This window comes from Lindgomyces ingoldianus (genome assembly GCF_010093535.1).
Source record: "Lindgomyces ingoldianus strain ATCC 200398 unplaced genomic scaffold BDR25scaffold_7, whole genome shotgun sequence".
Lineage (NCBI taxonomy): Eukaryota > Fungi > Ascomycota > Dothideomycetes > Pleosporales > Lindgomycetaceae > Lindgomyces > Lindgomyces ingoldianus.
The window spans coordinates 146341-173534 of record NW_022985168.1 but is presented as its reverse complement, the minus strand read 5'-3'; the positions used below and the strand labels follow the sequence as shown (position 1 = coordinate 173534).

Genomic DNA, 27194 nt, shown 5'->3' with positions numbered 1-27194 from the left:
GAAAGAAGAATAGGGCCGTGTAGATTGTAGACACAGGATTTTGAGAAGGCGTTTGAAAATCCTGCCGTATCGAAAGGATCAGAAAGTGCTGGGTGAAGTGAGATACCCAGAGGATATCTCGTATTTGAGCATTATCCTTCGACAGTTGACGGGGAATTTGAAAATTCCCTTGAATAGGAGTTCGGACAATCAACCCAATATGGCTAAGTTTTTGGTCTGTTCTAGCTCCTTTGATGGGAGGTGAAATACCCGTGGAGCTCACAGCTACAGAAGCCAACAGCAGCGAACAAAATCGACATCCACAAGTCGCAAGACTATGATATCTACATTCTCGTTCCAGAGTCTGTAGACAAGCTCTTGTCGGCCTTTCGAAGGATCGGGCTTTGCAAAGTTGAATATAGATGCGGGCAACAAAAGAATATACGAAGCCTGCGGACGACTGAGAGAGCGCCTACAAGGAGGTTGGAAAAGTGGATGGACTATTAGAGAGCTTAAGTTAGTGAGGAAAATGCAGCTAAAAGCCACTTAAGAGGGTGCACGGTAAGAGAAATTTACAACATCTTCTCACCTAACGTGGAACATAACAGGGTACTTTGGGGTAGAAATTTGCATCCTAGTAACTCTCTCCTTGTTCTAGCCAGAGGCTTAGCGGATAGTTCTCTAACTACTTTGGTTATGGTTTACGTGATGTGATAATTTGCTGTACTTGGGTTCGAAACTGGCTAAGTTCATAATACAAGTTCATCACTAGCAGCACACCATTATCTGTTTGCAGTTACAGAGATCTCCGAGCTCGAGCCACATGATGATGTACTTCCACACCCTGATACACTGCCTGTTACGGTCCTTGTTCTACCTGTTGCTTAGTCACTTGCTTCCTAGCCCGCTCCTTTCCATATATAGACCCTTAGGTACACTGTTTTAGCAATCAATCCAGTTCCTCATCTCTGCACCTACCAAAAAGCTCTTCCAAGAGATTCACATTATCTCCGCATTTGAAATACTCCAGAACTAGTCCTCCGTTTCTGGATTGCTCTGGACACTAGCAAAAAAAACAATGGGTTTAGTTTCTCGGGAAATTGAAATCGGCTCCAGATTACTGTGCAGATATTGCAGCCAGCGTTGTGGCTCTCGATTATTCCACCAAGCCCACACCTTTGTAAGTAACAGTACTGGTCAGAATGATTGGGTACTCGGTCAATACCCAGTGGCGTTTGAGAGACTGAGAATCTACGAGTGGGGTTTAACAAAACGTGAAGGCTGAAATTCTAGTATGCGAAACAAAGGGTACTAAAGGCGTTCATCACAAGTGTTTCTCACTGTATGGTAAAGAAAAAAAAGAGTTCTCAGCTCTGGATTGACCGGCCAGTTCAGCTGTCCAGGCTGCGTTCTTTGGCGAGATACAAACTTGCCCTAGTCATCCTCCTGAATTGAATTAGTACACCTATTCTGTATAATGGTGTTGGTAACGCATTGTCTCTAGTTCTCCTTCTTGACTTAGAAAGTAGCTTAGCAAGTTATCACACCGCTGAATCACGTGGTTTCTAGTCCCTGATCTAGATCGAGAAATTATCTAATTATTACCATCTTAATCTTGTCATTGATATTCGCATTTGTGCAAAGTTTACCCTTGCATAAGCTAACATAGCGACCATCTCTCGTGATTCGAGGATTGAAGGCGTCAATCCGGGTCAAAAAGCTGTTAAATTAAATGAACGGGCTTTAGCGAACGAGAGGGAAAGCGTTAAGCGAATCCAGTGGCAGGGTTGAGCGCCAGGATGGATCAACCTTAAAGCGCGGCGTTCCTGAAGTTCATCAGGAGCGAGATCCTCCGTAGAGCTAGGGTTGCCCGTGAATACCGACTTTGGAAGAGAGATTCAACGAGACCTGATTGGTGGGTTCGAGTGCTGCAATGAGTGGAAGAAGGGTTCATATCTGGGAGATTCGTAAAATGCCCGAGAGAGAAGAGTTAAGTTAACAGACTTCCTGGATGTATGGAGCATTAATTTTCGTTCACAATTGTCGTTCACAATGGGCTTCAATCGCACCTGTGTCAAAGCCGCCCTGGCTCTAACCGTGTTCAGCTGGGCAAATGTTGCTCAAGCTGTGAACTACTTTATCACCTTGTGAGTGCACTACCATTGGCAAATGAAAATAACTTACACTTGTATTCCAGCGGAGACTCCTACAGCCAGACAGGCTTCGACGTTTCATCGACAAAGCCGTCTGCCTCCAATCCCCTCGGAAACCCAGCGTTCCCCGGCTGGACCACCTCTGGAGGCGCAAACTGGATTGGGGACCTGGTTCACGACTACAACGCCTCTCTCACCTATTCTTTCAACTTCGCCTATGGTGGCGCAACGGTGAATGCATCGCTCGTGAAGCCCTTCCAGACCACAGTAAAGAGCTTCATCGACCAGGTGAAGCAATTTAGGGATAGCATCGCGAGCAAGCCGTCCTATGCGGCGTGGACGGCGGACAACTCGCTTTTTGGAGTCTGGTTAGGTGTAAATGATGTGGGAAATTCATACTATTCGGCAAACGAGACGGTGCTACTAGGGCAGATTATGGACAGCTATTTCGGGCAGATCGAAACAGTCTTTGGTGCAGGAGCAAGAAACTTTGTATTACTGAACGTGCCCCCGATTAACAAGTCCCCCATGATGCTGGGACAATCGAAGGCAGCTCAAGACACAGAAGCCGGTGTCATCGACCAGTTCAACAAGCTTCTTGTGCAGAGGTCGGCAGAGTTCGTGGCTTCTCATGGAGGGGCGAAGATTGTGGTTGTTGACACTCAAGCTCCATTTAATACTGCTATCAGTGCTCCAACCAAGTATGGGAGTAAGGATGCGACTTGCTATAATTCGGATGGGAAGACTTGCTTGTGGTTTAATGATTATCATCCAGGCCAGGTCAGTACCTTTTGAGAAGAATAACAGGTTTGAGACTGAAAGTAGCAGGCTATTCATAAATTGGTTGCAGAGGCGGTTGCTGGGGCGTGGAAAGGGCCTTTGTTCAAGACTGCATAATGAAAACCGCACCATTAGGGTTGGATATGAAATTTACGTACCGTTTAGAAAACGAAAATGGACTTATAGAAAATCAAAGGCTGTTTTCGTAGCTTGACTTATTTTACCAGTCATCCCCTAGTCCTAAAACTCACTAAAAATAGGAAATTTCTACACCTTGATATCTCAACAACAACTAAAAATTTATAACTAGCCTTCTATACCTTCTGTAAGATTCTAGTCGAACTTTCAAAGCTATTTATTAACTAAATCCTAAGAAATAGCAATTCAGCCAAGTTTAGTGGCTAGAAACTTAATATCTTAACAACAGCTAGGTTCATTACTATAGAACCTCTAACAGGAATCTTAAAAGAGGTATTTAAGACTAGGGATAGATTTTTAGACTTTACAATTAAGGCGTTGTTGAGATATTTAAGTGCAATTTTACCATTTCTCGTGAGTTTTGGAGCTAGCTGGCGGATGACTTGTAAAACATGTTAGTTAGTTAGCTAACTTCATTCTGCTTGGTCATCACTTCTCTCACGAGTCAGACGCTCCTCCGAGGTTTAACCGGACCAACCACAAGATTGTGGCTAGTGAGATCACGCATTTAGAACCGTCTGTCTCTGGGGTGATTCGTCCAGCGTGGCGCAGCAGCGCAAAGCCTCCTCGGCAACCGGTATTACCTATTGCCGACGCCTCGGTGGATCCTCCAGAGGGTATGGCTCATGAGATAATTTATCGCTTAGGTTTTAGGAGACTAGGGGTTTTAGACTTTACACCGGAGTTGGCGAGGGAGGGTAAGTCTCCGGATGATCAGCCTCATGATGATTCATGCCCACCTTCGCCCTCAAAACTACATGACAAGAAGTCGCAAGTTGTTCATTTGAGGTTGAGGGAAAGGTTCGTCGTTCTAATGGACTTAGGTGTTCGACCGCTAGAGTAACCTGGGTATCGCTTCATCAGGCACGTGACGATAAGACGTCGCATATCTTCCTCAGTAAGCCGAGCCTCCTCACTTTCCAACATCAATCTATAAAACGTCATTCCTGGATGATCAATACACCAAACTTTCAAAGGCACCGTACGCGATGGTTGATATAGCAAAACCGGCCAACTCATCTCCGACCTCGATCTCCTCTTCCAAACCGCAATCAACCGGCGGGCGGCAGCGCATAATAGCCTCCTGCCTCACATGCCGACGTAGGAAAGTGAGGTGTGATCACGGCCATCCAGTCTGCGGAGCATGTACGCGCGGTAACCACGTTTGTACCTATGCAACGGATCAGACCCTCAGTCAAACTTCGATATCAGCAGGCAGTAGAATATCCAAACCCATGCTATCCGGAGTCAAAGGATCGAGGAATACCGATGTCCAAGCGCGATTAGATCGACTCGAATTGCTCTTGGAGAAGGCAGTTACTGGCCAAGGGGCTCCACCTCGTTCCTCCGACCAATCTAAGAATGATCCTGGGAGGCGCGAGTCTGACTCACAATTAACTCCATCTTCGAACAGCCAGAGCTCTCAGGGCGCTGGAATTTCGTCTGATAATCATGACGGCACCTTGCTACTTGAGGATGGACAGTCGCAGTTTGTCTCTTCGTTGCATTGGGCGTTGCTAGCTGATGAGGTAAGCCTAAGTCTATTTTAACCAACTTCGTGACGTGCGACTAGTAGATCCATGTCCAACCTTCCCCCATCACCTTGTAAATTTCCGGTCCAGAATTCTTTGACTGAACATACAACGTTTCAAACCCTCAAAATTTATCTTTGAGTCAAGTGTCTGAACGTGGTTGGATCTGAGGAATTAGTCAGCTAATTCATTTTAGATTCAAGACATCAAGGCACTAATAGGAGATCGGTCAGAACAAGACATGGTGGGCCGCGAGCATCCAAATGCAGACAGCCTCGTTTCTTTGCTCTCCCTCGGTAAAGCGAAGGTCGGGGTTACTCTAAAATCACTTCTTCCTGAAACCCAGGAACACCGTGATGCTCTTTTAGACCTGTTTTTCTACAACGTGGATCCCATGATAAGAATTACTCATAAGCCTACCTTGACGAGAAAATTTCCTCTATACATCCGCGAAACAAGCCCAATCGCCTTTGCGGTGTTCTACGCATCAATCAATTCCCTCTCTCCTTCAGTAGTCGAAGAAAGGTTTGGAGACACGAAAGATACCCTTTTATATCGCTTTGAACAAGGTGTCGAGATCAGCCTTGCCCGCGAAAATTTTCTAACTACTTCAAGCCTGGAGGTTTTGGAGGGGTTCATCATTTGGCTGACTTGTATAACAAAGGAGGATGATATGGGTGAGTATTCTGTTCTTTGGTTATTTCGCCATTGACATTTTTTAGGAAAAGCATGGGCTTTACTTGGTCTCGCCATTCGAATTGCGTTGAATCAAGGGCTTCATCGGGACCCATCTCTATTTCCTTCCGGATCGATGGACGCTATAACTATCGAGATTCGTCGGCGCCTTTGGCATCAGATATGCCACCTCGAGTATAGAGCGGCGGGTATGTGCTATATAATGCAAGAGGGGTAAGACAATGTTTGCTAACGACGTAATTAGAATGCAAAGGACAAGAGCCAAACATATCAGACGATGACTTCACAACACTCATGCCACGAAACATCGACGACGATGAGCTTATAGATGGCGCCAGTCCAGGTCCCTCCCCATATGATGAAGAGAGATTTACAGATATGACTTTCCAGCTCGTCCGCTTTGTTGGTATGCGAACTTTGAGACGAATAGTTCAAAGCACATATAGGCTGGAGCGACGAATGCTTGAATGTGGGCTGCATGGCACATCAGGCCCAGATACCGTGCAGGAGCTAACAAGCATTTACGAGCAGATCAAGATAATGGTTGATGAAATGCACGATGCGAACCGGCGGAAATATCTGAGGTTTTGCAATCCAGAGGTTCCGACTCAAAGGCTTTGCCTTGGCTTGGCTTCGTTACTAGAATGGAGATGTTATCTACTGTTCTGGCTTCGAATGCCTCGGGTGTATCGGGATGTCGTCTTCTCAGAAGACATTCGAAAATCGTAAGCTGTGATCATTTCCTCATATTTACGCTTGTTTCTCTACAAATTACTAACGCCCTCTATAGGATATTCGAAAAGTCTGTCAATTGCGTTGAAACTCTAAATGGAGCAAGTGTCGATGTTGATGCGGCACGTTTCCAGTGGCATATAGGAGGGCATGCTTCATTCCAGGCGTCAGTCTTTTCCTTGACAGTAGGTGCTACGTATTGACCCTGTACCTAGGATCATGCACATTCTTTCAGAGTTACGAAACCCACTCTTCGACGCCCCAGATCGACAGCGTGCACTCCGAGCACTACAAATGTCAAGAATTCTGAAAGAGAACAACACCACAAAAGCTTGGTCGGTTGTAAAGAGTATGATCGAGAAAGTCCTTGGAGAGCATGAGCAGAGTGCCTCACAAAAACCTTATGTCAGCCCCGCGAATGTGGTGGTGGAACACCTGCCGGATTTTGGTCCCCAGAAGTCCATGGCCGATTATAATTTGCCCGTTTACGTGGACCGGATACCGTCATATGCGATTCAACACCCGCCACCACCTGCGCCGCCTGCACCTGCGCCGCCTGTACCACCCGAACCATACATTGAACCCTCAGAGCAGCATGAGTTCAATTGGGATGATCTTAACAATATTAATTTAAACAATATTATGGGTGATTTGCAACCAACTCCAGGAGTGCAGAACCAGGAGTTTGATTGGGTAGGCGCATATTTCTCCCCCCGGTGTACTACACGGCTGCACTGCTAATATTATCGACAGGGATTTTGGGGTGATCCTGTCGCATTTGGTGACCCAGTAACATATCCCACGAACTTTTGAGACATTCGCCGAAAGAAGTATATCAGGTTCTGTAACATCAGCGAAAGGCGTATCCACTACGACTAATCCATCGAATGTTCGGACCCTTTCAAATAGAATCCGACACACCCCTGCCGCAACTTGCAACGATGCAGCGCACTTGAAGAGATGTATGGCCTCCAGTCTACCAAGACAATACAGTCGCTCCAGTCCCAACATCGACAATGGAACACAGCAAGCATCTAGCTTAGGACGTGTGACTGTAACCTCCAAGTCGCTGCTCAGCATTCCCGACAAATTATAGAGAATGCGTACCCAGGAAAATCCCTTGGTACCTCCAACATAGCGATATGGGTGTCATCCTCCCACCCTTTGCTTAGGGAAGATTTTCAAGATTTCAGTCCCCAATTCAGGATCCTAAAGTGTCTTTTGCAAAGTCACCCAAATGAAAACATTCCGAAAACACCTAGACTTTCGACTAGAGATAAATGCAAGCCAGCTGTGTCAGTACTAAGTAGATTGGCTTGAGCAACTGAAACAAGAATCATACTTTAGATGCCTGTGTCAACAACCAAGTGCTTTTCGACGCTTCAAGTTGAATTATTTGACCGTCGTTGAGGAGTGGTGATATCATTAATAAGAATACTACTCTACTAGAATGACAATTGCTGGTGCGGAACCCTGCATAACAGCGGAAGTGATTCTGGTACTGGAACAGGGCCTTCTTAGATTTTTTCCGTAGAAACATACGCCACCTGAATAGAGGCGATAAAGAAGCCGTTGATAACACCACCAGGTCTATGTCATCACAGGAAAGACTTACACGATTATGGTCCTCGAGAGGAAGTCTCAAAGTCGAGGTTTATCTAAATGCCGATCATTTCCACAATGAGAAGGTATATGCGGACAAATCAGATAGTCTCTTGGCTTTCGCTTGGTCATCTTTCCTTTCCATCGCCCACATCTGGCGGACGGTCTCCACTATTCAGGGACATTCCCGAGCCTAGATCTCGAAGATGTGGAACCGGCGCGAAATACGGAGCGCGAGGGTGCCGGCTCAAAGCCTAGTTCAACGTCAACTTCGTTCCGGAAACTCTCAGGTGGGTTTGATCGGACGTAGAAGGTCCATCCGATGATCCTTCTCCAAGCTTGTACGTGGCTACCCTTCAAGTATCTAGCGCTGTGTTTGTATGTCCAGGCTTGCAGTCCGAGTGGTCCCGTTATTGAAAGACCCCACCTTCTCACCTCATCGGATAACTACGAATCCGTCCCTGTTATAAGTTTATTGAAAGCCCAGAGCTTCTCATCTTCAGCCCCTTCAACACCTACTCATTATTCAAAGACCCTGTGTTAGGTGAGATTGTTCCCTTGCAACGAGGCTAACCCACCGAGGCTATTGTCGCAGAGGTGAATTTGCAATACAGCACAGACGGGCATCTACCCTTCCATGTTCATTCTTCATGGCCCCTCACCCTTTTCGTATATTGAGCGTTGAGGAGACTCAGGTTGCACGAGATGTCGTTCTCTCCCTACATCCCGATGTTGTCGTCGACTTTCGTGAGATCTACCTCCAGGAGCCAGCCAAGCAAGGGATGAAAGAGTACTTAGACCTCGAACATTCCGCAAAGCTATCTCCTACTTCCAAGCGACCACCACGCCTAGCAAAGTGTCAGGTATAGGCCCCTTAGCTCTATGTGAAACTTTCTTTTCTTAGCTTGACACTGACCTACCTGATGACTTCAGTACGACATTGTCGGCTCGGACAGGATCCCAGAGTACCATGAATCTATTGTCGATGTAGGTATTAGGAAGAGGGTGAGGCATGAAGTCATTGGCAAAGAAAACCACGCATCTTTGACGCTGTGGGAGTTTCAAATATTGCTAGGTATGTGATCTCACCACTGAGACTTGCTTCTCTAACTCTTATTGTAGAGGCCTGTAAGAAATCAGATATGTGGCAACACGCTGTTGCGGAATTGAAACTCCCGGATGGCTTTGAGCTAGTCGTCGAGCCGTGGCCATACGGTGGGCTTGACATCGGCGCTGAAAACCGAAGATACTTCCAAGGATTGTGTTTTGCACAAGATACCCGAAATGGAAACGCGGATTCGAACTTCTATGCGTATCCGATTCCGCTCATTCCTATCTTGGACGCCCACAAGAAAGAAATCATCCGGGTCGATAGGCTTGCAACCGGGGGCAAAGGGGATCCCCTCAGCGGCAAGACCCACTCTGAACGTGTTGTAGACCATTGCCAGGCTGGAGAGTATGTCCCAGAGTTGGTGAAAGGCGGTATACGAAAAGATCTAAAGCCAATCAATATCACACAGCCTGAAGGACCTTCTTTCAAAATTACGGATGAAAGTTTGGTGGAATGGCAAAAGTGGAGATTCCGCGTGTCTTTCAATCCTCGCGAGGGAGCGGTCATCCACGACGTCCACTACGATGGGAGGAGCGTTTTGTATCGTCTCAGCTTGAGCGAAATGACAGTGCCCTACTGCGATCCGCGTCCGCCATTCCACCGAAAACAGGCCTTTGATTTTGGTGATGGAGGTGCGGGAAATTGTGCCAACAATCTTTCCCTCGGCTGCGACTGTCTTGGTCTGATAAAGTATTTTGACGGCGTTGTGGTCGACTCCACTGGCGAACCACGAGTTCACCCGAACGTTATCTGTTTGCATGAGCAAGATAACGGGATTGGATGGAAGCATACGAACTGGAGAACAGGCCGTGCGGTTGTCACCAGATACCGAGAGCTCGTAGTCCAATTCATCATAACTCTAGCAAACTACGAATATGTTTTTGCTTTCAAATGTAAGCCGAAGAATTATACCAAAGATATGGCTGATTCTGACAGATTCCAGTTGACCAAGCAGGCGGCATCACGATCGAAGCTCGCGCTACAGGTATTGTGAGTGTTGTGAACATTGATCCTGGTAAGACTTCTGATTATGGCAATGTTGTTTCTGGAGGAGTACTTGCGCAGAACCATCAGCACATATTCTGTGCACGCATTGATCCTGCAATCGACGGACACTCGAACACTGTGCTTCATGAAGAATCACATACAGCCCCTTGGGATAAGGAAAAAAATCCAAACGGGAACCTCTACGAGGTCCGGAAGACGATCGTGAACCGCTCCGCCGGACTGGATGCAGCGCCCCATCACAACCGCGTTTTTAAAGTCATCAACCCTAACAAGAGGAATCCAATCAGTGGAAGCCCGGTCGCTTATAAATTCACACCTCCTCCGACTCAGAAGCTTCTTGCAACTCCTGGCTCTATTCAAGCGAACCGAGCACTCTTCGGCCAACACCATGTCTGGGTGACCAAGTACCAGGATAATGAGCTATATGCCGCCGGCCGCTTCACTCTTCAGTCCCAGCTAGAAAGAGGAGGTGTTGCGGATATGGTGAAGCGAAACGATGAAGTAGTGAATGAAGATGTGGTAATTTGGAGTGTCTTCGGTCTCACCCACAACCCGAGAGTCGAAGACTGGCCTGTCATGTGAGTAAAATTTCTGCTAAAGATTTAGCGTCCTATCACTAACGGAGGAATAATAACAGGCCTGTTGATATCTTCCAAGTCAACCTTAGACCCTCTGACTTCTTTACGGCGAATCCGGCCATCGACGTGCCTAGCACGAAGAACACTGCCTCAGTCTTGGTAGATGATAAGAAGGATTGTTGTACGGCAGGAAAGCTTTGAGTGCGTCGTCCTACCGAAGAGACAATTACAGATTCCCTTTTTGAGAACCTAGGTGAGAGGCATCCGGGCGGAGCATGGGAAACCCTTTACGGAACATTGGACGATCTTAGTGTGCAATATCTATGGGAATGTCTATACTAACAATTTGGCCTGCCTCAGTATGCTTGAAGCATCACTCTAAGCCAATATGTTGGATTAACGCAGGTTGGGAAAGGTGGCATGTGATGAAGCCAAAGCACTCAGGCTACCTGTTCTCGTTCTTTCTCCTCACTTTTTGTGTATTGCTGGCGACACGCAGCCTCCTGCATCTTCATAGTAGAAAGTGCCGAACAATCGAAAGGCGAAAGTACCCTTGTTTCTGGAAGGTGGTGCATTTACACTGTGGTGCAGATTTTGCAGTAGTGGGGAAATTTGTTCCAGGTTGACAACCCATGTCTCGGCTCTGTTCGGTTGGGGTCATTTTGCTACTCCTTCAACTGCTTGTAATTGCGGACATTGAACCTATCAACTTTGATTTGAGCACATCGAGGAGACTCAGGTGTGGCATTCGAACGCTTATTGCTAGTTATGTGCACAGGTTGCTCAATCTAGATGTCACCTCTTCTCCCTCGGTGTCCTTGAAATCCCCTTATTAAAACTTAATTTATTCGCACACGCTAGTCCCTTTGGGGAATGAACGCCATCACGCTACAACTTCGATAGCATAGTGAAACAGCCTAAAGTCGGTTTCTAGACCAGCATTGAAATACTTATATACTCTCTTTGGTGTTGGGTTGGAGTTTGGAGGCGTTCTCGCATCATGAATCCAAGGAAACAGGAATTCGAAGAAGAAAGCCAGGCTTTTCTCTCCCAGTCTCGAGTTAACGAACATGCCGCAACGTCTCGCCGTGAGAATCGCAATCCCCGGAGACGAGTGACGTGGTGTCTGTGGTTGCTTCTTGATCTTACGATGGCCTCAGCAATCGTATTCCTCTTGTTCTTCCGACCCCTTCCAGCGAGAGATAATCTTAGGAAATCGCCAGTACCTCGACGTATGTCTTGCCTGATGCTATATTTCGATGATGCTTTGTCAGTATGCTACTGCTAACGTGCTACCAAGTCCCGCGAAAGATATACACATTCCGCAATGATCCGAGATATGCACGCGAGGACATGTTCTTCAACGAGTCTGTCACTCTCCGTACACTCCATAATTGGATCGAGCTGAGCTCGGGTAGGGTCTATCGCTGGTATATATAGGAATCAGGGCATACACAGCTAACATATTATTCCAGATAGCCGAGGATTTATCGTGATAGGCGATGCTAGTCCCTACGATCTGCCAGAACCTTATGAGGTGGCACTGGATCGGCAACACAATGGGCCAGGATACATGATGTCCGCTTTTCACCAACTGCATTGCCTATCGTACCTTGCAGAGCACTTCCAACAAGGTTACGGAGGGGTCAAATTAATCGACCAAGTGGCCCACCACTCAGCTCATTGCTTCAACTATCTCCGCCAAGGAATAATGTGCTCGGCCGACACGACGCTGGAGGGTAAGACAGAAGCTGGTCCTGGCGAAGGCTCGGAACACGAATGTACGGATTACGATGCACTGCTTGAGTGGGCAAATGCGCATTCAGCGTATAGGTGGCGAGAAGGTCTTCTTCCAGAGGATTCGATACTGTGAACTTAGACCGGAATACCAATCTCTGATGCGCAAAACTAGGCAAAGACTGAGCAAGCGGGTGAGCATCTGTGAGAGGGTGAAAGAGACGCCGCACTTGCAAGCAACTGCGAGATGGTAACCCCCATCCATATGTTCTGTGGTGCTGAACATCACCAGAAGAGTTTGCGGATTCTGTTGTAACAATGTGCACGACCCTCGTCACACTGGCGCTAACGCAATGTGGGGAGACTCATGTTACAGTACAAGATTAAGTTGGTGAGCTACAATGTAGGCAGACATCCATTTGGACCTCCCACTCAATTTGGCTCCATATCTTAAAGACCACTGCTAATTTTACCACCATCCGACAACCAGCTTTAGAGACCGCGATGTTTATTGACGTCAAAGCAGAAAATCAAGTCCTAGTGGTAACGAAGCGAAACGTAGTACGCCCTACATCGTGAAGGAGCAACATAACTCTACTCCCTATACGAGTAATTGACTCGTAGCAAGAGAGATGTACGATCCTAATAATAGCTAGCCTGACTTTTCATATCTGGTCGATTATTGGGCTTTATCACCCCCGCGAACACCACTTTGAGGGTACTAACTTAACTATTCCTGTAGTGTTGACTCCAGTAGTAAGCATAGACGAGGCCCCGCCTGGGATCACAGCTTTTGACGTTCAGAGTATAAATCAAGTCTTGTCTAACCTTTCAATTAGATTCTAACTATTATAGCAATGCTGCGTGAACTAGAAAATGGCTGCCGTTGACAGCTGGCACCAGACAACAATCCTACCTAGGTCTCTCAGATTCCTGCATGCGAAATATGGACACAGTCTTGTCTGACACGAACCGCGCCTCACCCCCTCCCCACCTCTCCCGAGCTCTACATATTATAAAGGTGAGATTCTTCTAGAACGACACACGAAGTATGCATAAATAACAAATTCCTAGGCCATATGTTTACCACCACTACCTACAATACTAGTTCTCGTACACTACCCCTATGGTGACCAATCAGCTACCGACACGGCCATCAGCAGTTACACCTCTTTTAATCAACAACAATTTCAACATACCCCCAAGTTCGACCATTATCGTCATCACACCCTCCACCTTCTAGTTCTCCGAAATCAGCAAGACTATTAAAAGGCTCAATCATTAGAATCAGGGTTAAATGGTTCTAAACCTGTTTTTTGAAACGATACTCACGCCACTGACATGCATAATTAGCCAGCGTCGTCAGCAACAGAAAGCGTTCCCGGATATCGAGGGTCAACCGCAATGGCGTTCTTCTAGTATCAGGGATTTTGGATCTCTCCTCTTTCATAGACCCTCTGGAGACCCTATTAATCCCTCCATGAATGGAACAACAGCTTATTCAGAATACATTTGGTTTGTATGAGATCGATGCTACCGAAAATTATCGTCTAGGAATGGAATCCTCCATAAACACGGCTCGGTTAGAGGTTGCGCAAACAGTAAAGGTCGCAACTATAGAATTTCTCCGCCAGCGCTAGGCCTAGATTCGAAGGGTTGGACTCCGCAAGGTAAGGCAGAGAAGTCCTCGCTGATGGCGAAGGAGCCGCTGAAGTCCCACCAGGCAGTTTTGGTGCGGGCAATACTTCCTAAAGGGGAGATGGTTCCGATTTTCACCAAGATGACGAACATACTTCCGAGGCACCATGCAACACCCATTGAATGGTCCGAACGTACGAATATCAATCAAAATTATATTACAACAGACCAGCTAGTTAAGTGACACCGGAGCCGCCCAAGTCCTCACCAGGATTCACGTACAGAACCGCTTGAGCCTATGATCCTAGAAAGGCCACATGTAATTTTCTCAGGGCGGAATTAGAAGTACCGAAATCATGCACGGTGCAACCAGCGCCAAAATGTGCTACTAAAGAGATCTAGGACGAAGTTGAGATAGGTCTAAGCAGTGGCAAGAATCATCGGTTGAAGAAATAACATTTTTTTCAACAAAAACAAGAGATTCACTGCATATTGTGGCCAACTATAGCCCCCTGCATAGTGATTCTCAGGCGTCAAACATCTTACTGGGATTGAAAATAGCACCAACAGGGTGCAGTCATCTGTTCTGAATCAGACCTGGTCATGAACCGACCATGGACGCCATGCGTTTCCTCCTACTAAAGGATATCACGCCTCGAGTTTTTCATATGAACGCATCACCACGCCCCCTCTCAGATCAAGCAGCAGTTGTCAGGCCGTTTGTCGTCCCACCCTCACTCACATCAACCGATGGGCACCAATACTTCTCTCTGCAGATAACATCCGAAGCGGAATACAACGTCTCTCCATCTCGTTTAAAACATACAAACGCCTCCCCCTCAAAGTCTCCTGTTCCAGCGATCTCCCCCTTCTTCAAATGCTCGGCTCCACTTGAAATCTTTGCAGTGAACCAACTGTCGTCGTAGATGTTGGCTTCACGATTATGTCCCTCCCAGGTCCCTGGTGGCTTGCTGACTTGAGCCACTTTGTCCGGCCAGTCTTCGGGCTTCTCTTGCGGTCCATCTGCGTAGTAGGCTATTGCATCGTAGTCGCCTTCGTTTTTGTCGGAGCAGGTGACCAGGTAGAAGTTTCGGGATGAACCAAGTTTTCGTGCGTGGGTAGCAAGTGTGAAGAACGAATGGAGAGCGAGTAGTCCAACGAATGGGGCTGCTTGAAGGAGCTTCATCCTGATATATCTGAATTGGAAGTTGTGGATGAAATGAATGCAGAAAAGATTAACATCGACTCGAGAAACGGCCTACCTTTATACCTTCCACTTTCGTCGCACAACGGCACAAGAATCCTCTATGACTACACTCCTTCCTCAAGAAAACGTTGTGGCTATTCCATCATTTTGCTTTCATTGCTCCAATCGCATACGCCAATTCTTCTACATTTTGCAAATATCCCCGGCAAATTAACCTCGCTTCCTAACTCGGACAGGTTGTCTTACCATTGCCCACATACTGCCTATTTGACGTTGCTTTACATATTGGACTATATTGTTCGCTTGCACGCACTTTTCCTATTTCAATATTTCTCATCTTCTCGACTTCTCGATCCAGCCTTGGAGATGTACGTCGAGACATTGGCGGAGCTTGCCATTGCGCGGCCGACCAGTCATTGTGGCTTAGTCGCAGAAGCGTTGGAAGGTCTTACGAGTCTGTGCAAGACTCTAGCGGTGGGTCGGATGGGTTGCTCGTTTAGGAAGGAAGTAGGTGGCCTGCAATATATGGAATTGACACTGCGTTCCTGCGTGGCTTTGTATAGCCAGGCGGTAGGAGCTACGGCATCATGTTGCGCTCCTTGCTAGAGAAGGAAGGATTCCCAAGGTTGGCTGAGATTCCAAATCCACGTGTGAAGGATGGAAGTTAGAATTGGTCATGTTTGTCTCGTTTTCCCCGATCATGAGACGGCAGAACTACACCCTCTTTCTCATCCGAAATGAATCACGGTTCCATAACACAGCCATGAATTGAAAACTCCAGCATCTAAGCTATAAGATTGCAAAGATTCGTGTCGATCACATGAATACTCCTTCTTGAAGAATCTCGAATTATTTGCGAAATCTTTCTAGGATTCTTTCGGTGAACCAATGTCAATACTGGGTGCTATTCGGCAGGCGGCAATGCATCTGTAGGTGACGACACCCGCGCGTTGACGAGTAAAAGGCAGGATGACAATCCATCGTTCATTTTTACCTGGTCGTTCCAAAAGAGGAATGATGGGGGTATTTCAGTTGACCATCTCTCACCTCCACTGGCAACTGCTCCCGAGAGGCAGTTCCGGAGTAGGCTTTGCCTGGCTGTGAATTTCTGGATGATAGATCCACCGAAGACTGTCGTACCACCGTCCTAACTGGCGCCTAAGATATCCTAATGATCTTGACTCGAAAGTAGTTCTTAAATTTGCGTGTCATATCTCGGATCATCCAAGTTTGCGAGTCATTACTGAGTGTTGGTTGGGATGTATTTTGTGGAGAGATCATGTCTAGGAAGCTAAAGAAGCCATTGGCAATAGAGGGTCACAATAACAAAGCCAACGAGAAATAGGCGTGATGCAAGAGAAGGCCGGAATCGCAAAGCATAAGGATGAAGTAGCGGGCTTTCCTGAAATTGTTCAGTTGAGGAATCTTCTTCAATGCTGCACTTATGCAGGGCTAAACTGAAGTCCTACTCCAAGAATAATACGCTATGAGGACTAAGAATCAAGGAAATCAATTCGCATGGCTTTACCCGACTCGTATTGAGTCTGTAATCCACAACCGCTTTGCCAGCCTGCAGGATAGCAGAGCGTAGCCACGACCAGACTCAAGGGTTTCGAAGCTAGCCTATTTTTCCGCGAGTGGCAGAGTTATAAGTAAACATGCTAGGATCGGGATTGTTGAGTGATCTAGCACTTACGGTCTCGCGTTGATCTTCGTCGTGAACGCACTGAGCCGCGGTGCTATGATAAGCCTTTAAGGTAAGTTGTCTTGTTCTTGTATCCAAGCCATAGATTTTCTACTGAGCGGGAAGACATGTAAATATCAGCTTAACGATGGGGAACATCCAACGGGCTTCGCATGTCACACACCGCTTTAAGGTAGGTGTCTAAAAGTCCCTGCGTAAGACCAACTTAGTTAGATCTACTCATATCGAGTGGTGCCCTGTCTGGACATTGTATTCAGGCGCCACATTGTATTTGAATTTTATAGTCAACACCGTATATATACATGGGCATTATTTGCTCAAATCCGCATCAATCGAAGAGTGAAATCGCAAGCCAGTCAATCGCGCTTAGCGAAGGTGCCGCCTTCAAGGCGCTCCAAAACACAAATAAACTGCATCGGTAGTTCAGTTATACTACAATCCCTCAGCGCTGGTAGAGAGTTCTACAGCACCGTCAGGGAATTGTATTCAAGGTTTTGTAATGTGTGCAGTTTAGATAGCTGTGAGCAACTCAAAATGGGAGTAGAAAAGTAGCCATGCAAAATTATCCAGCACTAAAATCCCACAGCTTCGGACCCCGGCCCCTGGCACTTATTTTAACTGCTCCAATGGTCACTAACCTGCTACGCCGGCAGCTAACAAGCACCTTTTCAAAGAGTCCTTAGTGACTCCAAAAAGTAGAGGGCCGGACCTCTATTTAGCGCGTTAGGTAACAAGCTAAGTTAAGCTTCACTATGCTTCCAACTCGACCTTGAGCTTGACTCTCTTGTAAACAGCTACAGAATTTGCCCTATCACAAGATCGCCCAACCAAGAGACAAGGCTAAGGTTTGCCTTACACTCCCATTCCACTGTTGATAGAATATCGTTCTGCTTATCCGGAGGGGCCGCTAACCGCCACATTTAAGCCAAGAGCGATTCCCGTACAGCTGTCATTGTGTAAGTGGAGCCTCAAACACAGCCACCCTAAATGAAGCCCAATGGAAAGCCTAACCGCACCATCGGGAATGCCTGATTGTCGAAGCGGGCACCACTACGTGTTCTAGGTGCGACGAGGCAACTGCGCCCACCTTAAAGAGGCAGTACGAGGCCACAAGGGCGTCTGTCACACTCAGTTTCCAGGTTAGCTTTGAAGAGCGTCAATCTAAGAGGCCGAAGGATATATGATACGCAGTGACATGTTGGCACTTCTCCAGAATCCCACCAATCCCACCACCTTCTTCCGACGTATACCGCCTTCTGGATTCCGATATTCGACTACACCCCCAGTAAATGAATTCCATCTCAATTGCAGTCCTCTCCACTACTCTACATATTGGTGTGAACAATCGGATCTCTTGCCTAGAGCCTCCAACCGATAATACATTTTCAATCAAACCACTTAGTGGCACAGCTTTCCCATCTTAATACTTTCGAATGTAAGCCTCTAGCCCAAGTTTATCTAAACGACGAACTGAAAATTGCAAGTCTCCACCCAAGAGGACTCGGACATTAATTTTTAGACGTTGTTATTAACCAATGAGCTCTTAGTCTTAAAGACGGTTAACCTATTCCCTACTTTTATTGTTCGCCATAGTGGAGTTTTACTTTATGCTACTAGGGTAACCAGAACTCCAGAGTAGCTCGTCCCTATTGCTGCACCAATTAGCCCAGAATTCCTATACCCTGTTTAGAGGCTATGAATTCCCACAGAAGCATTCTTCACACAAAACGTAAGGTCCGACGCTTACACTCGAAGAGAAAGACCAAGCAATTGGACTCCCTCTTTTCGAACGGTCCGTACCATCAACCGTTCGAAGAGGATAGCCCCTATGTGCAGTCTAAACGAAACAGCATGAAATTAGAAGGCCCTGAGGCTTGTGAGGATAATTTGGACATCTTCCTTCAGGGTTGTGAAGGCAATGTACCTTCCAGTGCAATCGAAGACGTGAAAGAATTTTGCATAGGAACGTCGTCTAAAGAGGCGAAAATCTGGTTGGATGACCGAGAGAAATATACGGGGTTGTCTCGGGAATATGTAAGCCGGCTGACCGCAGAGGACTTGAAAGATGCATTGGCACTCAGGGTATGCGGCTGTACATGATCTGAACACCCTTTGGAAGTTCTCCAGCTAAAATAAACCAGCAATTTGGCCTTGGGGATATACCCGATGCTGACCGCCGTTTAATGTGAGACATTGTAGTTTCGTTCCCCAAGTCACTTGGTCGTGCTCGAACCCTCGAAGTGGACGGGGATAGTTCCCATTCCCTTACCCCCCAAACCCCAATTCTCCTCCAAAGGTAAAGATTCCAAATTGACACCCAACAGCTACATTCCGGACCTTGACCCAGCTACATCCGCGCACTGGCCGAGACTGCATCTCGCCATCAAGTGCCCATACTACGAGACACTATTTGGAAGCACATTGCCCTCCAAACTTCGATCAGTGTGGATATTTCGGTATGTTGAGACATTTGGCATTCTAACACCAAAGATCATTGATTGTGAGCTTTTTGGACTTGTCTACTCATGCAAATGTTAGCCTAGCACGTTTTCCATGCCCCGGCCCGAGTTCCACCTGTCTTATCTAGCATTGAGACTACATCATACGCCTTCACAGAACGCACCAGCCCCTGGAGCCCACAATACGCGTTCAAGGGAACGCATTGACGTGTCATTCCTAAACATTGCTCATGGTTAATATTCGAATGATGCAAATTCGCAAGGAGTGGGAGCAACTTATCCGAAAAACGCAACGGGCGTTGAAACGATATGTATAGTCTCCCTTCTCTACTTACTGAAGTGGGAACAAATCAGTACCGGTCTAATGTGGTGCCTAGGAAGCCGAACATCCCGCCTTCGTGTCCCGCCGTTCCACCAAAGAGCCACTTAAGGATGTGCAAGAACCCCTAGACTAGATCATACAAACCATGCAGCTTCTCCGCAAGCTCTGGGGGCGACTTTCTATCACCATTCGAGCCTGGGAAAAGTTTATTGCTCCCACTGGGCATAGTCGCCATTTTGATACGTCAAAGCTAAGCTTAAAGAAGAATCTTGATAAGATCAACAAGATGTTCGAGCAATTGGTGAATCTAGAGTAGGCGTTGCTTTCACTAACGGACTTCTGCGAGGAATCCTCGAAAATCGTAAGTCTTTCTTGACCTAATTATACTTGCGTTCTCCACCCAAACTCACCCCGAAAGCTCACCATGAGATTAAATCTCGAAAGTAAAGACTTGAGTTACCAAAGCCACCCCTTACATCACGAAATAATTTCCTTAAATCGCGAAGCCCAAAAAATGAGCATGGAAAATAATCGTGTCACGCTAGAAAGACTAGAGGCAACTGCAGCACTCACATCATCGGTCGGTCGATATCTCAAATGTTTTAGACCAATCAACTTACGACTCCTCTTGTCGTAGTTACCGCATATTTTGGCACGCAGCAGAGCATTTTCACCTTTGATCAGAACCCAAAAACTTTTGTGGTGTGCATTTTAGTCCTGCTCTTGATGCTGAAACTCTGTAACCTCGCAATCCTGCTCGCACGTCGGCCTCGGTGGTTGACGCAATTCCCTGATAGCAAGACTCTAACCGATATTAACCCTTAGGGCCGATCAGACGTAGGTGTTCCGTGCATGCGCACCCGACAGTCATATCAAGTTAAACCATCTCCGGAAAGCCCTCCCCCTTCTCCTTCCATAACCTCTTATGAGGGATTTCTAGAGGGGTAAGGGAAACTCCAACGGGCAGAGTTGCAGGAGGGGAAGGTTTCTACCGCCGAGGACGATGTGGGGAGAGAGATATTTCCGGGTGGCCATGCTCAGAGGAGTCTAAATTTGGGCCAAGACCGAGTAGCTCTCCTATATCGGAGTCGGTGAGGGCATGAAGAAAGGGTAGTGGATGTTCCTTGTCCAAATCAGCGCTATATTGTATTCAATCCCACAGGAAGCAACATTTCCATAACGGAGCTAGAACGACGACATCCACCGGGCCATATCGATATTCCACATGGGTGGAGAGGGGAATTGGCATCCGTGAACAATGGAACCTAGACCTCAAATGCGCTCTCAAATACTGCCAAGTCTTATAGATCGAGTCTGCCATCCCATTTGTCGTCAACCTTCTCCAAGAACAAGCATAAAGTAGTAGGGGATTCGTCTGCAGGGGCCCGATCCCACAATAGAAAAAGTCCTGAAGCCTCCGGAGAACAAACCTCTAGCTCACAGATCTTGGAGCTCTGCACAACAAATTTGTACGTCTGGATTTCGTCATTGTGAGGGAACCCAAAAGAGGAGAGGGGGTATTGGGAAACGTTCTGATCAAAATAATGACAACTCTGATGATAGCGACGACGGTAGGAGACGAAAGAAAAGTTTGGGGGGGTTGAAACACCACGAGGGGATTATAAAGAGGTTAAAATGCCCATATTACCAGAGAAATTCTATTAAGCACACACGGAATGCTTGCAGGGGTGCCGGGTTTACAGACATGGCGAAACTGAAGTAAGGCAAACCCCACCTATATGCTAGTGGAAGAAAGTTAACGCACTCATTTAGAGATCATCTAAAGCGGGTTCATTCACGGCCTATCCAATGCCCCCTCTGTTGAGTAAACATGGCCTCAAACACTGCTTGCTACAAACACCTACTTGACGACCCCATTTGCCGGATAGAACCGTCTCCAAATCTGGACGATGACCGCATTTGTTGCAGGAGTTACAGTATATCACCTTCAATTGGACTCCATTTTCGCAATATCAGAGTGTGGATGAAAAGTAGAAAACCCTCTTCCAGATGCTATTCCCTAATGAAGGGCATGTTTTATCTCCCTGTAAGTGTTCCCCACACTTTTTAAAAGAGGGCATACTAATAGATTGCTACATGAGGAGCCTGGTTTGAGCGAGAACTTCGATCAGCTTCTAGCGAAAGCCCTGGAAGAAGAGCTTCCAGCCATCTCAAGAATTCGGGAACGACTTGTGGACATCATACAACAGTGCAAGAAGAAAGCATTGGAAATGCCAAGCCAACAAATTATATCACATCTTTCAAATTCATCGGGGAGTTGTGGGGCGGTCATGCCTTCAGCAAGCTCAAACTTTGAGCCTCCTACTTTACTAAATTAAGATGGGGGGGCCTATTAATTGTCTCCTGTGGAAAATAACTCGAAGTGAATTGCCGTAGGTTCAATATCCATCAGAAAAATTCCATATTCAAATGGCGACCACTTCCAGGTAGCGCCGCCGTCATCGACATTCCATCAAGAACAACCAAAACTCGAAGGAGGATCTTCACCGACACTAGCTGGATGATGGTCAGAGATCACTACGAAATGAATGAGCTTGACGCCCAGAGATGGGATAATCCAGAGCACTCGTGGGAGCTGAGTGTAGAAGACTTCCAAAGAGGCAAGGATTTCCATGACCCTTCTAGAAAACGTCCGTTGCCTTTGCAACCGGCCCTAGATTTTGACAGTTTACCAGATGATTCCTTCGGCCAGTAGCTTCATCGAGATTAGACCCAGTCCCAATATACTGAGTATTGTGGAGACATTTTGCATAAACAACCGTTGGGAATATAGTGTTGTTCTAGTAGTTCTGTCTATTCTATGCTGGGGAAGATACTCATTCATATGGACCGAGTGGGAAAGGTTAGGTTTGGCTAACACGAAGTCTTATTAATAAAGGCCTTAGATGGTTGTAAAGGAAGTATGGGCATTGACCCCTGAAAGTACATGATTATAAGGGAGGGGTTGCAATTATAGACAGGTCAGACGCTACGAGGGAGTTACAACAACATGAATGACACCAAAAGGAAACCCTGAATTCATTTGCCCCTACTCCCTAGAGCGGAAATTCCACAGCACAAGGCCTTCCGCAATAGGCTGTCAAGTTCCGTTCAGTTCCATGCCGTTACCTGTAAAAAACACAAACTCGTACGCACGCAAATGGACAAACAGTACAACACACTCCCAAATCAAGCCCTCGCTGCTCACTCACTCGGTAATCTCCAACTCTCCCTGCTTATTCCTGGCGAAGGTCTCTTCCACTCGTCCCACAGCTCCGCGAGCTCCTTGGCATCATGCACCTGATCGACATACTCTTTATCAGGGTGCTAACCCTGCAGAATCTAAATCCACCCCCCACAAAAACATTCATTATGTCACGGTAACCTGGGAGGTCCAGCCCTAGGCACATGTATATACTTCCTCAAACCGATGATTCTCCTCACGTGCTTATCTATCAATTCTACCCTACATCTCCCTTCTGCGCTTCATGCTCCTGCCTGAAGTGCTCTCAAAGATTGTGCATCGATACAACATTATACCAACATCATAATCAAAACTTCTGTAGCGCGAGGAAATCCACACGGTAAGCCCTAAAGTTTCTCAATGAGGTGCTAAAACTTAAAGACATAGAAATGCAACTTTGTGTTAGGGTGTTCGTTGATTTTGTTTCCCTGAAAGCTAAGAGCAGGGACAAGGTTACCCAGGTGCAGATAGCAAATTTAATAAAGGCTTTATGTTTACACCAAGTTTCTTTATATATCAAAATCCGTGCGTTGCCATTCGGCGAGCTTGGGATCCGCTACTCGCAGAGCTTAGTGAACTCTACTTCCGTTGAGAGCTCCCGAAAATCACACTCCCTACTCCACCGATCCATCTGGGTAACAACTAAATGACTACGATCTCCCGCCATTTCACTAGCACGCAAACACTTCCTGCATTACAAGCACAATACGAGTTTCCCAGCATCGTCGACATCAAAGAGTCGAATTATGAGGAATTGTTGTGAGGGTCACTAATTGTAGTAGTCAGAATTGAGGAGAAATGAGTTGATTCTCTGGGGAGGTGCTCGAGCTAGCTTAATGTACCCCTCAGGACCAGGTCCTAAGATTGGGTATGTATCAAGCTAAGCACAAAAGGTCAAAATGAATTAATATTGGCGATATCGCCATGGAGGACTCGAAATTGAACATAGGTCGCATTCTGAACCGCAGGGAGTAAAGTGAGTGATATCTGGCGATGATTGATATGAGATTTGGATGCCTTCGAAATCAGAGTGGTATTAACATTGAAGTTGTTCATACTCAAAGTCTACCTAGTTATTGGTTAGTGACGTGGCGGTTACCTCCATTTATATGGCCCGTGGACGATGACGATGATACATGACGTCACAGCCATGCGACCACAACGAACGGCACCCCCTGCCTGCCGTCTGGCCAATTTCGGATTCGGGCCCGCCTCTATCTCGTGGCCTCAATCCTAGATGATTCAAATTACTACCTACAATTCCTAAGGTTTCGCTTCTGGTCCGGCGAGGATCGAAATACTAGTTTAACTATACATCAGGACCTCAATGGCTCCGACCCGCGACGAGTTCATTGCTCAAGGCGAAGGCAAGATAAGGCTCAATCGCTCAGCTATTAATCGCGGGACGCATTGGTCAGCGAGGAATGAGATGGAGATGGCATGTCCAGTTTCTCATATCTATTCTCGATCTTTAAGCTCCACTTTCTTTCTTTAGTTAATGTTTATTTTTATATGGCGACATTATTTGACCTAAGAATGCTCCACATGTTTCCACGGTGCAATGTTCGGCCTTTGAAGCCCCCCCTCCAGGCATCGCCATGCAATCCCCATGAAACACGGAAGGATCTAGAGTAAGGTGACTCCCTCATGCATTCGTCATGGCTATCCCTTCGCGACGTGGCTTTGTTACTTAAGGCTTGGACACGGATGGTTCCTCTTTCCCGAGAGCGCAATTGTTTTTTGGAGAACCTGCACCAAGGTCAGCCTCACACACAAAAATGACAAAGTTAACTTTTGAGCTTTTTCCAATGTTCTTTTATCCGTTGTGTACCTTCGATGCTATAGTTTTTTGCACGACGTAGATATGTGCCAGCCTGGTGAGCCATTCCCCCCGAGCCCTCATGCGATTTCTGGATCGTAGTCTGAGTTATCATTAGTCAAATTAACTAAAATCTCAAGTGTAGGAATGTTTTTTAAGGAAGTAAATCGGATCGGAAGAAAGGAGATGGAGCAAAGAAGCAGAAAAAGGGGAAGGATGCAGCGCAAGAATAAGCGCCAGTTCCATACTTATGGAGCGACAGCTAGTTGTCACTGTATATTTGGGCATCACTAGATGGCTTATCTACGGAAAAGCTTGCAAATTCTATAAGTTAGATAATTTATAATAAACAAGACTTCGGCTCAGATCTTGGAAACTAAAGTTTATAATTTGGTCCGTGCGGACATTTCGTAATCTGCGCCGGGAGTTGGGGTGGACTTACGCCTAAACCTAGTTAAGCGGCTTCCGCTCCCCCCTATAGGGTTTCCTTTTCATGTAAAGGCGCGGCAGTGTAGTGCTGAGTACAGGTTTGAGAAAGACGATTTTCGAGGCATTGCAGTGGTTTATATATTAAAAAATAACACATATTGAATATGTTCTGAATGCGTAGCATCGGTGGTTTAGTGGTAAAATTAGCCGTTGCCATCGGCTAGCCCCGGGTTCGATTCCCGGCCGATGCATTATATTCAAATTCATTTTTGCCTTTCTTTTGTCTCGGTGCGATAATAGAATTCGATTCTACCTGGCACCACCTGAGGTGCTGCATTGGAAGAACTGCTGTTACACCTCAATTGACACTTTTTTTTTTTATCTATACTTGCCAGGTCACCTTCTTACTGCATATCGACACACGCAGCAGACAAGAAAGAAGACAGCGTCCTCCTAACGCTTTAACGGGTCCTGCACTCCTAATCCTCTCAACTTTCACCCCTACGCACTAACTGGTTTCTAGACTACTTCAATCGGGAAATTATCAAAAAGAGTTTAAAATCACATTCAACTGGAGGAACGACTTATCAGACGATCACGAATCAGCAACCTAATTCTGCATCACAAGGTAGCTTTGTCCTGCCCGGCAACATGAGGAAGATAGCCCATTTTGCTTGCCGTCTCTACAGTCGTTCCCAGGTGTTACATTTCTAATGTCACCATTGCCTTCCTTCTCTGGGACGGATTCCATCTACCTGAACGTGTCATTGATAGGGGCTGAAGCGGCGAACCCCATTTAATGCATGCATGTACTCATTCTGTCTCGTTGAGCAGGCGCCTGTACAACCTTCCGAATTTCAGGTGGTATAGGCGGGACTCCTAAGCACAAGAAATATCCTAGTCTCCCTCTCGCCTCCTCATTCAAGATTACTTTATTCTCACAACAACAACCATCTCCTCATGTGGGATCTGTTTTATCGTCAAAATAATCGAAATGGAAGCATTTACAGCCGTCAGCCTTACACCCAGCATCATCTAGCTTATTGAAGTCACCCGCAGCATCGTCACAACAGCCAAAGAAACCCGCGAGCCAGCCAATGGTCATCCGATGGAAACAGAAAAGTTTCGAAGTCTGGCAAAGTGTGCCTCAAGATGTCTACAAACCCACTAATGCGAGACTAGCAGACGACAAGGAATTGCAAGACTGCACCAGACTGCACCAGACTCACTCGAATCAATACTTAGCCGGCGTAGATAATTTGAAAGTCCAGAGAAATGGGTTCCAGATTTGACGGCAGCGTTCAAAACATCCCGGAAGAGGGAACATTTGGAAGAATCACACTATATAATGGATAAGATGGACGGTCCAACTACGATGCATACCGTCACTGTAATGACGGGGCTCCACGCTGCTCCGCAATCGCAACCAAAAAGGTACGAAGAATCAACCAACGGCAGATTCATGTGTAGGATAGTATATATTCCTAAAGTCCATGGTTCATTCGCCTTGAATAGGCTTAAATTTTGATTGTCTTGTCAAAAAAAAACTCAGAAAGTGAGTCAAAACTTAACAAACAAGATGAACGAGCTCCTAGGCAAGATCAGAGATATGCATATAGGGAGTTATATCGACAGTAAGTTCTTGCAGTTAAGGGAGAATTAATTCGCCCTCGAGAAGGCCCCGAAGGACAAGTGCCAATGTTTGAATACTCTTTACTTTGACCCATTGAGCGACCGGAAAGACGACGTAAGGGATGTTCATGAGAATGCCTTTGGGTAGATTCTAGGACCCGCCAATGCAGACCCAATTACTAACGAGCGAGAAGGTCATTTCATAGAATGGCTTCAACTAGGCGATTCTAACAAGCCTGCTTCAAGATATCTGGGGAACCAAGAATAAGGAAAATTGCTTTGATGAAATACCTCCCCCATAGTTCTTCATTGAAACATTTTCTCACCCCTTAGGCTGGCGACAGAATATTGGTCATCATCAACTACTTCTTCTAGAAGCCAAGAGATTTCCTCAAGAAGTGTCTCAAAGGTATAATGCGGTCGCTCTGCTAAAATCCTCTGGGTGCCTAAACTAGATCAGCTTAGCTGTGAGTTTGGATTTACTAAAAATTCTCTTCGAAAAGCACTCCAAATAGTCCCTTCATGAAGGGCGGATTCCCGCGTTAGGACGTTTTATTCTCATCGACGGCTGCAATGAATTCAAACTCAATGATCCAACGAAGCTAAGCTCATAAATTTTCTGCGAAATTTTTT

The 27194-nt window shown here is 46.4% G+C and overlaps 11 protein-coding genes and 1 non-coding gene across 12 annotated transcripts; 9 read left to right on the top strand and 3 right to left on the bottom strand.

The window, feature by feature from the left end:
* Window positions 1-1932: 1932 nt before the first annotated feature.
* Window positions 1933-3029, top strand: BDR25DRAFT_385511 (carbohydrate esterase family 16 protein; the record flags this gene model as incomplete). The annotated part of the gene is made up of 3 exons (XM_033697941.1): window positions 1933-2126; window positions 2177-2912; window positions 2961-3029. The coding sequence occupies exons 1-3, from the start codon at window positions 2032-2034 to the stop codon at window positions 3027-3029; spliced, it is 900 nt and encodes a 299-aa protein (XP_033550898.1). The 5' UTR covers window positions 1933-2031.
* Window positions 3030-4099: 1070 nt separating this feature from the next.
* Window positions 4100-6883, top strand: BDR25DRAFT_311461 (uncharacterized protein; the record flags this gene model as incomplete). The annotated part of the gene is made up of 7 exons (XM_033691241.1): window positions 4100-4639; window positions 4839-5319; window positions 5365-5526; window positions 5583-6063; window positions 6129-6236; window positions 6286-6763; window positions 6824-6883. The coding sequence occupies 7 exons, from the start codon at window positions 4100-4102 to the stop codon at window positions 6881-6883; spliced, it is 2310 nt and encodes a 769-aa protein (XP_033550897.1).
* A 1046-nt stretch (window positions 6884-7929) lies between these two features.
* On the top strand, window positions 7930-10913 carry BDR25DRAFT_332263 (copper amine oxidase-like protein). Its single transcript, XM_033692731.1, has 5 exons — window positions 7930-8535; window positions 8606-8747; window positions 8795-9676; window positions 9727-10369; window positions 10429-10913. The coding sequence occupies exons 1-5, from the start codon at window positions 8323-8325 to the stop codon at window positions 10568-10570; spliced, it is 2022 nt and encodes a 673-aa protein (XP_033550896.1). The 5' UTR covers window positions 7930-8322; the 3' UTR covers window positions 10571-10913.
* A 398-nt stretch (window positions 10914-11311) lies between these two features.
* On the top strand, window positions 11312-12442 carry BDR25DRAFT_255650 (uncharacterized protein). The gene is made up of 3 exons (XM_033686366.1): window positions 11312-11601; window positions 11670-11783; window positions 11845-12442. The coding sequence occupies exons 1-3, from the start codon at window positions 11370-11372 to the stop codon at window positions 12240-12242; spliced, it is 744 nt and encodes a 247-aa protein (XP_033550895.1). The 5' UTR covers window positions 11312-11369; the 3' UTR covers window positions 12243-12442.
* A 2035-nt stretch (window positions 12443-14477) lies between these two features.
* BDR25DRAFT_195642 (uncharacterized protein) lies at window positions 14478-14846 on the bottom strand (the record flags this gene model as incomplete). Its single annotated transcript, XM_033684328.1, has 1 exon — window positions 14478-14846. A coding segment is annotated over one exon (369 nt), but the record flags the coding sequence as incomplete, so codon positions are not given.
* A 117-nt stretch (window positions 14847-14963) lies between these two features.
* On the top strand, window positions 14964-15723 carry BDR25DRAFT_351585 (uncharacterized protein; the record flags this gene model as incomplete). Its single annotated transcript, XM_033694878.1, has 2 exons — window positions 14964-15540; window positions 15587-15723. The coding sequence occupies 2 exons, from the start codon at window positions 14964-14966 to the stop codon at window positions 15721-15723; spliced, it is 714 nt and encodes a 237-aa protein (XP_033550893.1).
* Window positions 15724-15767: 44 nt separating this feature from the next.
* BDR25DRAFT_351584 (uncharacterized protein) lies at window positions 15768-16922 on the bottom strand (the record flags this gene model as incomplete). The annotated part of the gene is made up of 9 exons (XM_033694877.1): window positions 15768-15784; window positions 15838-15878; window positions 15926-16098; window positions 16134-16242; window positions 16273-16392; window positions 16446-16574; window positions 16610-16746; window positions 16793-16802; window positions 16876-16922. The coding sequence occupies 9 exons, from the start codon at window positions 16920-16922 to the stop codon at window positions 15768-15770; spliced, it is 783 nt and encodes a 260-aa protein (XP_033550892.1).
* Window positions 16923-16984: 62 nt separating this feature from the next.
* On the bottom strand, window positions 16985-18165 carry BDR25DRAFT_351583 (uncharacterized protein; the record flags this gene model as incomplete). The annotated part of the gene is made up of 9 exons (XM_033694876.1): window positions 16985-17066; window positions 17186-17242; window positions 17291-17367; window positions 17408-17464; window positions 17526-17543; window positions 17575-17706; window positions 17744-17783; window positions 17844-18053; window positions 18128-18165. The coding sequence occupies 9 exons, from the start codon at window positions 18163-18165 to the stop codon at window positions 16985-16987; spliced, it is 711 nt and encodes a 236-aa protein (XP_033550891.1).
* A 186-nt stretch (window positions 18166-18351) lies between these two features.
* Window positions 18352-20262, top strand: BDR25DRAFT_351582 (uncharacterized protein; the record flags this gene model as incomplete). Its single annotated transcript, XM_033694875.1, has 9 exons — window positions 18352-18738; window positions 18798-18841; window positions 18870-19173; window positions 19225-19348; window positions 19379-19515; window positions 19571-19738; window positions 19784-19798; window positions 19856-19972; window positions 20044-20262. 9 exons carry the CDS (start codon window positions 18352-18354, stop codon window positions 20260-20262), a joined length of 1515 nt encoding a protein of 504 aa, XP_033550890.1.
* Window positions 20263-20289: 27 nt separating this feature from the next.
* Window positions 20290-24294, top strand: BDR25DRAFT_351581 (uncharacterized protein; the record flags this gene model as incomplete). The annotated part of the gene is made up of 24 exons (XM_033694874.1): window positions 20290-20381; window positions 20453-20528; window positions 20575-20666; window positions 20707-20768; window positions 20838-21156; window positions 21213-21226; window positions 21264-21484; window positions 21540-21717; window positions 21822-22088; window positions 22126-22193; window positions 22271-22291; window positions 22356-22380; window positions 22465-22652; window positions 22711-22811; window positions 22842-23021; window positions 23088-23142; window positions 23227-23316; window positions 23357-23419; window positions 23464-23549; window positions 23631-23657; window positions 23689-23769; window positions 23830-23961; window positions 24002-24128; window positions 24217-24294. 24 exons carry the CDS (start codon window positions 20290-20292, stop codon window positions 24292-24294), a joined length of 2643 nt encoding a protein of 880 aa, XP_033550889.1.
* A 45-nt stretch (window positions 24295-24339) lies between these two features.
* On the top strand, window positions 24340-27175 carry BDR25DRAFT_391917 (uncharacterized protein; the record flags this gene model as incomplete). Its single annotated transcript, XM_033698173.1, has 21 exons — window positions 24340-24358; window positions 24410-24503; window positions 24555-24617; window positions 24693-24830; window positions 24867-24932; window positions 25002-25058; window positions 25125-25257; window positions 25325-25397; window positions 25453-25565; window positions 25594-25644; window positions 25704-25793; window positions 25831-25941; window positions 26003-26208; window positions 26250-26418; window positions 26482-26563; window positions 26605-26629; window positions 26661-26685; window positions 26717-26755; window positions 26864-26980; window positions 27017-27028; window positions 27077-27175. 21 exons carry the CDS (start codon window positions 24340-24342, stop codon window positions 27173-27175), a joined length of 1782 nt encoding a protein of 593 aa, XP_033550888.1.
* On the top strand, window positions 25110-25180 carry BDR25DRAFT_t18. The gene has a single exon. It is a non-coding gene; the product is annotated as a tRNA-Gly (tRNA).
* Window positions 27176-27194: the final 19 nt, after the last annotated feature.

Excerpts from the sequence above, each read along its gene's own strand:
- BDR25DRAFT_332263 (XM_033692731.1), top strand. The coding sequence starts at position 8,323 with ATGGCCCCTCACCCTTTTCGTATATTGAGCGTTGAGGAGACTCAGGTT. Across the intron at positions 9,677-9,726 it reads ATATGTTTTTGCTTTCAAAT|TTGACCAAGCAGGCGGCATC; the intron begins GTAAGCCGAAGA and ends GACAGATTCCAG. Across the intron at positions 10,370-10,428 it reads GTCGAAGACTGGCCTGTCAT|GCCTGTTGATATCTTCCAAG; the intron begins GTGAGTAAAATT and ends GAATAATAACAG.
- BDR25DRAFT_255650 (XM_033686366.1), top strand. The coding sequence starts at position 11,370 with ATGAATCCAAGGAAACAGGAATTCGAAGAAGAAAGCCAGGCTTTTCTC. Across the intron at positions 11,602-11,669 it reads GAAATCGCCAGTACCTCGAC|TCCCGCGAAAGATATACACA; the intron begins GTATGTCTTGCC and ends CGTGCTACCAAG. Across the intron at positions 11,784-11,844 it reads TTGGATCGAGCTGAGCTCGG|ATAGCCGAGGATTTATCGTG; the intron begins GTAGGGTCTATC and ends ATATTATTCCAG.